Source organism: Propithecus coquereli, unplaced genomic scaffold, assembly GCF_000956105.1.
Source record: "Propithecus coquereli isolate 6110/MARCELLA unplaced genomic scaffold, Pcoq_1.0 Scaffold13, whole genome shotgun sequence".
NCBI lineage: Eukaryota > Metazoa > Chordata > Mammalia > Primates > Indriidae > Propithecus > Propithecus coquereli.
In genome coordinates, this window is record NW_012137191.1 from 15553466 (window position 1) to 15564993 (window position 11528).

The 11528-nt window shown below is 43.4% G+C and overlaps 1 protein-coding gene across 1 annotated transcript in view; it reads right to left on the reverse strand.

The window, feature by feature from the left end:
• FAM184B (family with sequence similarity 184, member B) overlaps positions 1 to 9211 on the reverse strand; it is a 118661-nt gene extending 109450 nt beyond the window's left edge. Inside the window, exon 1 of the mRNA XM_012638455.1 lies at positions 9047 to 9211. Within this exon, the coding sequence (XP_012493909.1) occupies positions 9047 to 9193 (147 nt within the window). The 5' untranslated portion in view covers positions 9194 to 9211. The remainder of the gene's footprint in view (positions 1 to 9046) is intronic.
• Positions 9212 to 11528: the final 2317 nt, after the last annotated feature.

Below are 11528 nucleotides of genomic sequence, written 5' to 3' on the forward strand. Positions count from 1 at the left end.
CTAACTGATCAACACTAGGTTGATCACATGGCAGAAATACTCTCTAGGGATTAGGGGGAAGGGGGGCAAATCTATAACTAAAGGATACGGGGAGCGGAAAAGGGAGGGAAAGGCATGCCTTTGGGCGAGGCAAAGACATAAAGTGTAACTACAATGTTTGTACCCTCACAAAACCCTGAAATAATAAATAAACAAATTAAAAAAAAAAAAAAGAAAGCCCTGCCCTTAGGCAATAGACAGATAAAGGAAAAAACGGAAATGGCAGAGGGAGCTGAGAGGGGCGGGGCAGCAGCATTAGTCAAGGAGACACCCGAGCCCAGTCAGCAGTGCCAGGATTCAGCAGAAGGAACCAAGAGTACAAAGGCTCTAAGAGGCAGAAACTAGCACATTTGAAGGCCTAAGAGAAGGCTGGTGTGGCAGAGAGGATGACACTGAGAGGCAGACAGGAGCCACCTCCAGTGAACAGGATAAAGAATTTATTATAGGTGAGCAAATTCTATTCCACATGAAATTGGAATTAAAATTTCATCCCAAGGGAAGTCATTGGTGGGTTTTAAATGGAACAGTGACAGGCTCTGATTTACACTCAGAAAACATTCTCACCACTATGTGAGGGGGCCAGAGGGGACCACAAAGCCAGTCAGGAGGACGCAGCAGGAGTTGAGGCCAGAGGTGAGGGTGGCTTGCATTCGGGAGGAGGCGGGAGTGGAGAATGAAGGTGGACTGAGGGGTTATTTGTGTATGAGGTAAAGTCACAAGAACTAGATTTAAACAGGAGATACACACGATTCAGTTTGTTTTAACAGACTGACTGATACGTAATTCTTATACCAGGCAATTCACCCATAAAGCGTACAGTTCAATGACTTTCAGTATATTCAGAGCTATGGAGCTCTCACCACAACCAACTGTAGAATATTCTTATTACCCCAAAAAAGAAACCACGCGTCCCTTAGCCATTAACCTCTATTGTACTTTGTACAACATCTCATTTACCTATTCCTCAGATGATGAACATTTAGTTTGTTTCCACTTTTTGGATATTATGAATAATGTTTCTATGAACATTCCTGTACCAATTTTTGTGTGGACACGTTTTCACTTCTCTTGGGTATACACCGAGGAGTAGAATTGCTGGATCATATGACAACTCTGTTTAACCATTCGAGGAAGTGCCAAACTATTTTCCAAAGTGGTTGCACCACATTATATTCCCACCAGTGGTGGGTATGAGGGTTTGATTCCATTTTAAGATCACTCTGAGTGGAGAAAGGATTGGAGGAAGGCTGGGGGGAAGTGGAGAGACGGAATGGTTATGCAGAAGTCCAGGCATTTTAGTAGGGTTCAAGGACACGCAACTTAAAGTGCACTTCATACTGGCTTATGGTATGATGCAAAGATTAGAGAGAGAAAGCCCTTTTACATCATGAATTATACCATTAAATTAAAAAATTCAAACGGAGAGGGCTTGTTAAAACAGATCTGCAGTTTTCAAATCTAGACTCCTAAAGCAAACTGGAAGGGAACTACTTAACTATCTGCCCCCAAACAAGCTCCTGCAAGCAAGAGGATATTTTCAGAAAAGCAAGGGGAGTCAGTGGATGCAATAAAACTTCCACACCTTTAAGCCATGAAAACACAGGGCTCAAGTGACAGCCTGTTGCTGAGGACTCCTGTGGCAACAGGCGTCACTCCCACTGCCTTGCAGCACAGCCCTGGTCTCAGTCCCAGAGAAGGGCTGGCCTTTTCCCAGGTTACTGCTGTGACAACTGGGCAGCAGTCCTCAACCCTCTCCAGGTCCTCCGGCCCAGAAAGCAAAGGGAAACGAACATCTGTCAAGCTTAAGATCTGCCTGGCATCAGGTTGTAACCGATGCTCACTTACATTCCTTATGTTGGTGAAGCCTCCCAACAAATCACCAATGTGGAATTTCTCCCCAAATACAGATGAGGACAGTTGGACCCTTTGGATTGGGAGGTCAGCAAAGGCCTCTCTGAAGAGATGGCATTTTAGCTAACACCAGCCATACAAGGATCGGGAGGAAGAACATTCCAAGTTAACCCCAAACTTGTTCGCTAGCTCTCCAGATGTCGACATTTTTATTCTTATTTAAATTATATTCATTAGTCTAAATAAGGGTAAGAAGTAGCCCTCTAGAAACAAGTCAAATTTAAATTCATTTAAAGTATAACTTTGAGCAGAAATTATAATTCTTTTTCCTTAATATTTCTGATTTTATACTCAGGGACTATTCTCCATCACATCCCCCAGTCCTATGCCTACCACCTCCCCTGCCCCACCCCCACATCCAATATCATTGTCTCTGCTAATGTGTCCTAATAGACCTTGGTAAGGTTCTGGGACATGTGGGGACAGTCCTCGTGGTCTGCCTGTGCCACTGTGCAAGAAAGGGTGACCTGCTGAACTTCCCATTGAAGGCTGCATCTACAGATAAATTCTACACTGCTATTCAAAAGTTCCCACTCTCAGGTTAATAAGCTTTCCCAAATGAAGGAATTAGTATTTACTACAACACTTTACCAAATTCCTCAAGCCTGGACTCATCCTAAGATCTGTCTGCTTGGTTGTTAGGAAGGCCCAATAAATAAAATCCCTCTTCCACCATGAACTAATTGAAATACAAGACCAAGGCGTGAGGCTGTTTTGAGATCAAAATATCACCTTATTATCAATAAGATGAATATTGGAGATTGTGTCATATATCCACTGCCAAGCTGAATTCCTGATAGTTTCCTATGCAGTCACCATGCTAGACCAGGGCAGCTTTCCCCCCTGGATGGCATGTACTCCTGAAAAATTGATGGGTAGAGTAGACTGTGTACTCATTAATTAGGTATATATTCCCCACTAGATGGGAAAAAGGATGACTGGGAGAGGCTATGGAAAAATAAGGATGAACAGGGAAGAAATCTCCCAACACTCACCACCCCCCATAACACATGCACACCCACCCAACCCTAGATTCTGGATGTCCTAGGTCTGTGGATATACATTAATGTGACATCAGGCAAGAACATGGACCCCCACCTCTGCCTCAGATTCTCCTTCTCTCAATAAGAGATGGTTCTTTCCTTGTGGCCATGCCGAATTGCCGTGCATACAAAGGGTAAGTTACGTCAAAGGTTTCGCAAAGTACACAAAACTAAGGAATCATGTGGTATTACTAACATGCAGAAGTTCCAGGCACTTGATTCAGCCTTTGCTCTTGCAGGATCTTCTGATAAACTGGCAGAGATCCGAAACAAGGGTGACTGAGAGGGTCTCATGTGGTTATTTTACTCCTTAGAGCTTGGCAGCTTCTGCACTAAGAAGCCTGCTCGTTTCCTCTTGGGTATATTTCCTCTAATTGCTCCAGATGAGAGGTACTGTCATGGGTACCTGCCTTCACCATGTGTGGTCTGGGGTTTCAGAGAGTCAGCCTTTAGTTGGAGAGATGGTTCATGGAGATGAGCTCAAACTTTCCCACTCATTTTCTTGTTTCAATATATTAATAAAAGGGTCTTCATTAAGACTTGTATTTGGGGTGAGACATTCTATCCCTCCTTGAAAGTTGGAACTGGGGAACCCCTAGGTAGAAGGAATTCTAATTCTTCTGGGGATGAGCTTGTGCAGAGAGCTGCAAAATGAAAAATCAGCTGGAGATTGCTGGGAGGGTGCAAAACCAGAGGAAGGCAGACAGACACAGGGCTGGGCAAACCTGCCTGATGTCTTCAAGACCAAAAGCTTCCTAAAGGTTTTAATGGGGAATGGATTTGGAACCTCTCGCTCTCTCAATTAACTCCTCCTCTGTGTGCACTTTACTGTTTCACCTTCAGTTGCACCAAATCAGTGGTTCTCAATTCTGTTGAAGGGTTTTGAAAAAAATACCAATGCTTGTCACCATTCTCTCCTCTCCCTATAAGATGGGGCCCGGGCCCTCAAATGCTTTTTGGTTTGTTTGTTTTTGAGACAGGGTCTCGTTCTGTCACCCAGGCTGAAGTGCAGTGGCCTCATCATAGCTCACTGCAACTTCAAACTCATGGGCTTAAGCGATCCTCCTGCCTCAGCCTCTTGAATAGCTGGGACTACAGGTGCACGCCACCACACCCGGCTAAGTTTTCTATTTTTTGTAGAGATAACATCCCACCTTGGGAAAAGCACAGACCACCTGCTCAGCAGGAACTCCTGCCCTCAAGTGATCCTGCTTCAGCCTCCCAGAATGCTAGGATTACAGGCATGAGCCACCGCACCTGCCCATGGCTTGTTTTTAACTTTTTATTTAGAAATAATCTGAAACTTAGGCTAATAACAGACAGATAAAGAATAGTACAAAGAACATCCATATATCCTTTACTCAGAATTACCTATTTTTGAAACATTTTGTCCCATTTATCATTTATTCAATTTCTATATTTTATTTTCTACATTTTATTATAAAATGAAATGCTTTGAGAGTAAGGCACCATGCTTCCTTAAAAGTAAGATACGCCTCAATGTGCATTTCCTAAGAATAAGGATACTTTCTTGCATAGCTATAGTACAATTGTCAACTCCAGTAAACTGAACATTGATACAAACACTTTTATCTTCTTTCTCTACCATCTGTATTCCAGTTTTGTCAATTGACCCAATCATCTCCTTGTAGCAATTTTTCCCGTCAGTATAGAATTCAGTCTAGGATCAGGCACTGCATTTAGTTGTCAAGTCTTTAACTGGAGTGTTTTTAAAAGTTCTCCAGGTGATTTAAAGTGCATCTTGGACTTTAGATCACCGTGTAAATAAATATTTATTTACTAAACTCCCACATATTGAGTGCCTGCCAGCTGTAGAGTATTATGAATACAATTAGGAGTTTATGATTTTAAGGTCCATACTATATACAAATCAACTATAATATCAGAGGGATAAATATCATGAAAGATATTTTAACAAATCTGTGGGCAGAAACTTTAATTACATTTAACAAGGTTACCAGGAAACTGCTGGAGAAACAGATAAATAAGAAAAAGCAATTAGTGTACAATTAACACATTATTATAATATCACAAAAGTGAGGCTTTTCCAAGGTTTTTCTTGGAGGAGGTGGGACTTAAATGATAAACAGGATTCAACTTTTAGAGATGCAGACATTTCAGGAGTGGAAACCACAAGAGGAAAACTAGATGCATTTGTAGTGGAGTAAGGAAAGAGGTGTTCGCTGCGATTTGAGAACTGAGCGCGTGGGGATGTATTAGGAGACTCTGCTGAAGAAGTAGTAGGTTGAAGAACGTAACATGGTACAGTCACTTTGCAAAACAACTTGGCAGTTTCTTAAAAAGTTACACATAAATTTACCACACAACCTAACGATTTCACTCCTGGGTACCTACCCAAGAGCACACAAAAACTTGCATAACAATGTAATGTTCATAGCAGCATTATTCACAATAGCCAAAAAGTGTAAACCCAAATGTCCACCAACTGAGGAACAGATAAACAAAACATGGTATATCCACACAATGAAATAAATAAGTGAGCAATAAGAAGAAATGAATTCATGGTATGTGCTAAACATGGATGAACCTCAAAAATATCATGCTAAGATTTAGCAACTAAGTGAAAAATCAGATGGAAAGGATCACACACTGTACGATTTCATATATAGACAATTTAAAGAGACAGGAAATACATTAATGGTTGCCTTGGGCTAGGGGTGAGAACAAGAACTGACGACGAATGGGCACAAGGGAGAATTTCTTCAGGGTGATGGAAATGTCCTAAAACTAAATGACTCTGTAAATTTACTAAAAAATGTTGAATTACACACTTAAAACAAGTGAATTTTATGATATGTAAATTATACCTCAATAAAGCTATAAAATTAATCAAAAATTACTAATAAAAATCAGGCAGAAAGAAAATAGGAATAGCAATCTTAGAAAGGAGAAATATAATTACTGAAATTCTAAAAACTTAATAAATGGGAAAAACCTCTGGACCGGACAAACTATTTATAAGACTGGCAAATCGGAAGACAGGATTAAGGAATTTATTAGGATGCAACACAGAGACAAAAACAAATTTTTTTAAATATCGTTTCAGGATATAAATGGAGAGGCTTTCTCACCCACCTAATGGCCGTTCAGAAAAGAGAATGGAGGTAAAGGCCTAGAAGCAATATTTTAAGAGAAAAATCACTAATAATTTTCCAGAATTAAAGAAAGCACACAAGTCCTCAATAGAGAGTACTCTCCTACTTTTGCAAAGGATATAAACTGACACCGAGACAGTCCTAGTGAAACTGCTGAACATCAAAAATAAACAAAACAAAACAAAACAAATCTGTAGTGCTATCAAGGAGAAAAGGCAGATTATCTACAAACAAAGGAAAATTAGATTGGCAATAGAATTTTGAACCAGAAACAATTACAGTAGTACCAAAAGACAATGGAGGATTTATCATCAATGTGCTATGGGAAAATAGCTGTTCGCTAGAATTTTATACTCAAATAAATTATCACACAATAGCAAGACATTTGAAAACAAAGATATTTTCAAAGATACAAAGAATTCCCTTCCCCACTAAGACCCCTACAGAAAGAACTATTAAAGGATGGACTTCAGCCAGAAGAAAAGTGAACCTAAAAGGAATGTTTTGGATTCAAGAAAAAAAAAAGTGAGCAGAGAAATTGATAAAATGTCAGTAAATTTAATTAACATTTAACTGTAAAAGCTATTTTTAAATTTAAAAAGTAAAATAAAACTCTAGGCAGCAATACCAAGATGGGAAGGGGGAGGGCTGTTAAATAGGAAAAGCATGCAAAACTCTTTTGTGGGAAGAAGCAATTACATGATAACTTTGTTAGAAAAAAATTATAGTTACGTATGTATGTTGAAAATAAAAGACAATTCCAAGAAGAATAGAAATAAAACCAAAAGCTCTCAAACCAGCAATGGCATTTAGATCACTTTACTTATTCAATAGCAGGCAGCAATGAAGGAAAAACAAGCAAGGAGAAAGAATGGCAAATGAAAAACACAAGATATAATGGAAGAATAAGCCCAAATACATTAGTAATCACAATAAATGTCCATGGGTTCAATTCACCTATCAGAGACACAGCTAAAATAAAGTGCGTAGAAAGATTAAATATGAAGATATGGAAAATAGTGTGACATATAAGTAGTAGACAAAAGAAGGGCTGCATATCAATAACAAAACTTTATAATGTAAGCAAGTAGCATGGAAAATGGTAAAGACAGACATTACAAAGTAAGAATCAACCATGATTTTCAATGCAGAATATACTTTAAAAAATACTGCCTACTATGTGCCAGGGATCATGCCTGCCTCCTATACTGCTATATCTTCAGTGCTTGGCACATGATAGGTGTGCCACAAATATTAATGAATGGAATGATCACCATATTATATACAGAAATGATCTGTTTATCTGTTTGTCATACTACAAGGACAGGGGCCATGTCTTACTAATTTTTATGCCACCAATATTCAGCATAGTGCCTGGCACTCCATAAATTCATGCTGAATTCAAGGATCATCTCTTCTATAAAATCTCCCCTAACTATTCCTGATTTAGGAATACTGATTTATCCTTGGTTTCTACTTCTATAGCACTCATAATCTGAAAAACCCAATTTAGTAGTTGATGATACAGTAAAATCTTGTACTTTTTCCTCAGTATTTCAAACCTTGTTTTTCCAAAAATATTTTAGATTCTTTGAAGATATAGAAAATGCCTACTGTGCAAAGTGCCTTTCCAGATACTTGAATAAATAGGTTTTTTGGTTGATGTCACTAGATGAATGCAGGTTAGATCAATAGTGTCCCCTGTACATGCCAAGACCTCCAAGGGTTATATCTCCATTCCCTTTTTTCAGCCCTTGACTAAAGAGATCACAGGCTCACATGCAAAGAATGTGGAGAAGTTAATGGGAGGCGTGGGAGAAGGCAGCTAGTGTTCGATTCCAAGCCTCTGTGCCTTATTCCTTCCGGCAAAATAGGGGGAAATGCCCGTGATCCCACCAAAAAGCGGGTCTGGGAAGTGACAGGGAGATAGTGAGGAAAGACAGCACGCTCCTTACACTACTGGACAGAACCCAGACGTGACCTTCACCGGCAGGCACGGTATCAGGAGTTTATTGTAAGACCGAAAGGAAACTCCAAGGCAAATAGCAAAATTCATCCACTTGAAACCTTGCAGAGAAGACAAGGAGGGATGTTCTTTAACTACAACTACACACAAGGCACAGGAGGGGGAATCTATGACAAGGAGCTCCTAATTGGGAAGCTGCAGGGGGTTAACAAAGAGCACTGGTGGCATCTTGCTGGTCTTCTTGAAAAAGACACAGTCTGGGGAGGTTCACTCAGGGCCCTGTGATGAGGTAGGGAGATGGGCTGGCTGACCTCCCAAGGTCCTTTCTAATCCTATAATTGTATGGTGATTCGTGCTTTTCCCCATTTATGCTGCTACACAGCCCTGCATCCAGTCGATAGTAAGTCCCCTGGGATGCCTTCCAGGTTTAGTGCGGTGCCACGCAAGCTGCTGACACTCAACACAAGACTCAAATATTTGTTCAATGAAGGAATAAATGTATCAAGTGTTTAAATAGAGCCCACATAGCCCACATGACCTCCCCAGCCGTAAAGTATGGCAGTTGAATGAAATCCCAACATTCAAGGCACGATCACTTGAGCAAAGCTGGCAAAAGAAAACACACACACACACACACACACACACACACACACACACGCACGCACACAGGCAATCGATTCACATTCCCACCTTGGGAAAAGCACAGACCACCTGCTCAGCAAGCAGGTTGCAGGGGAGTTTCCTTAGCAAGGATCCTCTCTGCTTGCTTTAGAATGGTACCTCCGGAAGGTCAAGTCACCCAGATTTAGGACCGCTTCCCTTCCTGGTTGGCCTCTGAGATAAAGTTTCTCTTCAGATTCGGCCCGAGCCTCCCGGGGTGCATCCGCACTCCCTCCGTGGCTCGGGGCGCCCGGGCACGCGGCTCCCCGGCCCGCTGCGCCCCACCTTACCTTGGTGAGCTGAGCGATCTTCTTGCACATTTTCACGTGCATCTCGGGATCACAGTCCATTCTGCAGCCGGCGCCACCGCGGGCGTCGGCTCTGGAGCCAAGGCAAGTCCCGGGCGGGTGGATTTTGCTGTTGAGAGCAGAAGCCATCGCTAAAACGCGCCCAGCACTCAGAGGCTCTCGCTAGTGTTCTCCTTGGTCTCCGTGTGCACGTGCGTGCGCGCGCGGGCGTGTGAGGGTTTGGGCTTTCTCGGAGAGGTGGCACTGCAGTCCCGCCGCCAGCACCGCCGCGCGGCCCCTGCTTCCCGCGGATCTCCGCCTCCCGGGCCCACCCGCTCGCCCACCCTCCCTCCTCTCATGCGGGCTCACTGGCTCGCTGACTTCACGGGCACCCGCACTCTGCAGCGAGGCGCGGGCGCCCCGCACGTGCCGCTGGGGATAGGCGCGCTGGTCCCCAGCCAGTGCGGGTTCGCCTGCAAGAAGAGAGCTTCGGCGGCTAGGAGCCGCCGGCCTTGAGGGGTTTGGGCTGGGCGGGCGCGGCGTTCTTGGACACGTGGATGGCGCACGGCTCCGGACTCGGTGGCAACAGACCCTGCCCGAGCTGGGCATCCCAGGACAAGGAGGAGGAAGATCTTCCGGCGAGAGACAGGGCACCATGCCCCGCGGCTCCGTAGTCTCCGAGCTCCGAGCAGAGGGAGGAGGTGGGGGGCGGGATGCTAAGAGAGGGGCGGGGAGGTGAGGGCGAGCCGCCCGGACGCTAGGAGGTGCGGGGTCCAGGGCGCATAGTGTGGGCCAGAGCCCGAGCGGCAGGAGCGCACGGCGGGGCTGGGGGTGGGAGCTCTCCTTCCCGGATCTTGGGTAGGAGCCCGGACGTTGCGGGAGGATTGCCCGAGATCCCGGAACAAAGGGGAGAAGCCAAGGGTATGGCAGGGGAACCGGTGAGCGAAATCTGAGACGAGACAGCGCGGAACATAAAGTGCGGGAAGCGGTGGGAACGCAGAGAAAAAGTCGCCAGAGAGGTAGAAAGGACGGTGGCAGCTGTGGGAAAGGAGGAAGCAAAGAGGAATGGAGGAGTAGTTGAGTAACAGATGGAACTGAAAATCTAAGTAAATCGAGCCCAGTGAAAGTGAAATGACTCGTCCAAATCCACACTGCTGGGCTTGGGTCAACTGAAGCCAGAATCCAGTCAAGTTTTCAGATTCTGAGCTGGTGCCTGTATAGTTTGTTTGGAGAGGGAAGGGGTTAGCAAGCCAGAATCGCTCTGGCTTGCTTTCTCTGGTTTAAAAGCAGTGGGCTTTAAAGGAAAGTGATGGCACCCTGATTAGATTTTCCCCAAGCGTGAATAATAGCGTTATGATACTAAGCAATGTTCATCTTACAAACAGCATTTTTTTTTTTTGAGGCAGAATCTGTCACCGTGGGTAGAGTGCAGTGGTGTCATCATAGCTCACTGCAACCTCCTGGGCTCAAATGATCCTCTTGCCTCAGCCTCCCAAGTAGCTGGGAGTACAGGCCCGTGGGGCCAGGTAATTTTTCTATTTTTAGTAGAGATGGGGGTCTTGCTCTTGATCAGGCTGGTCTCGAACTCCTGAGCTCAAGCGATCTTCCCACCTTGGTCTCCCAGAGTGCTAGGATTACAGGCGGGAGCCACCAAGCCCGGCCCAAACTGCCTTTTATCAAGAGTTTTAATAATCACCATAAACAAAGCAAGCATGCTTCAACTGTCGGGTCTTAGAAACCACAGTCCCACCTCTCTAATTTTGAAGGTATCAATACCCCTTTTTATAGATGAAGAAAGTTGAGTCAGAAAATTTGTACCAAGTTAGGCAATTACAAATAGCAGAGTTGTTTCCGGAACTGAGATATTCCTATTCTAGATTCCTTATTTCCCTCCTCCTACTACATTACACTGCATAAGAATGGCCAGCCTGGGTTTTTGGTTTCTAGTTTATTATCTTAGCTTCCCTCTCCAGGACAACCCCTCCTCCTTCCCCCAGTTCCTTTAGAAAACAGAATGTCTGAATCAGAATTACCACCAAGAGATTTCTTGGGCTCTATCCTAGACCCCCTGAGTCAAAATCTCTTAATTCCAAATTGTATATTTAGAGTTTTTTCTGCAGGATCTTAATATATACTAAATTTTACAGGAATTCAATCACTGTGTAAACTAGAGGAAAATTAGCCTTTTTAGTCCAGAACTTTACCAAAAGTTGCTCACCATTTTGGAAAATCACATCATTAATGCTCATGTGGCTCATGGTATTCAGTTGTCAACACACTTATTACTACCGTATTCACAGTGAGTCTACTTATACGTGAAAGCATCTGAGTACTACATTATGTCATAAAGTTAATCACACTAGAGCATTTATATATTGAAACACAGTCATCCCTCGGTATCCATAGGGGATTGGTTCCAGGGCCCTCTTGGATACCAAAATCTGATGATGTTCTAGTCCTTTATGTAAAATGGTATAGTTACATA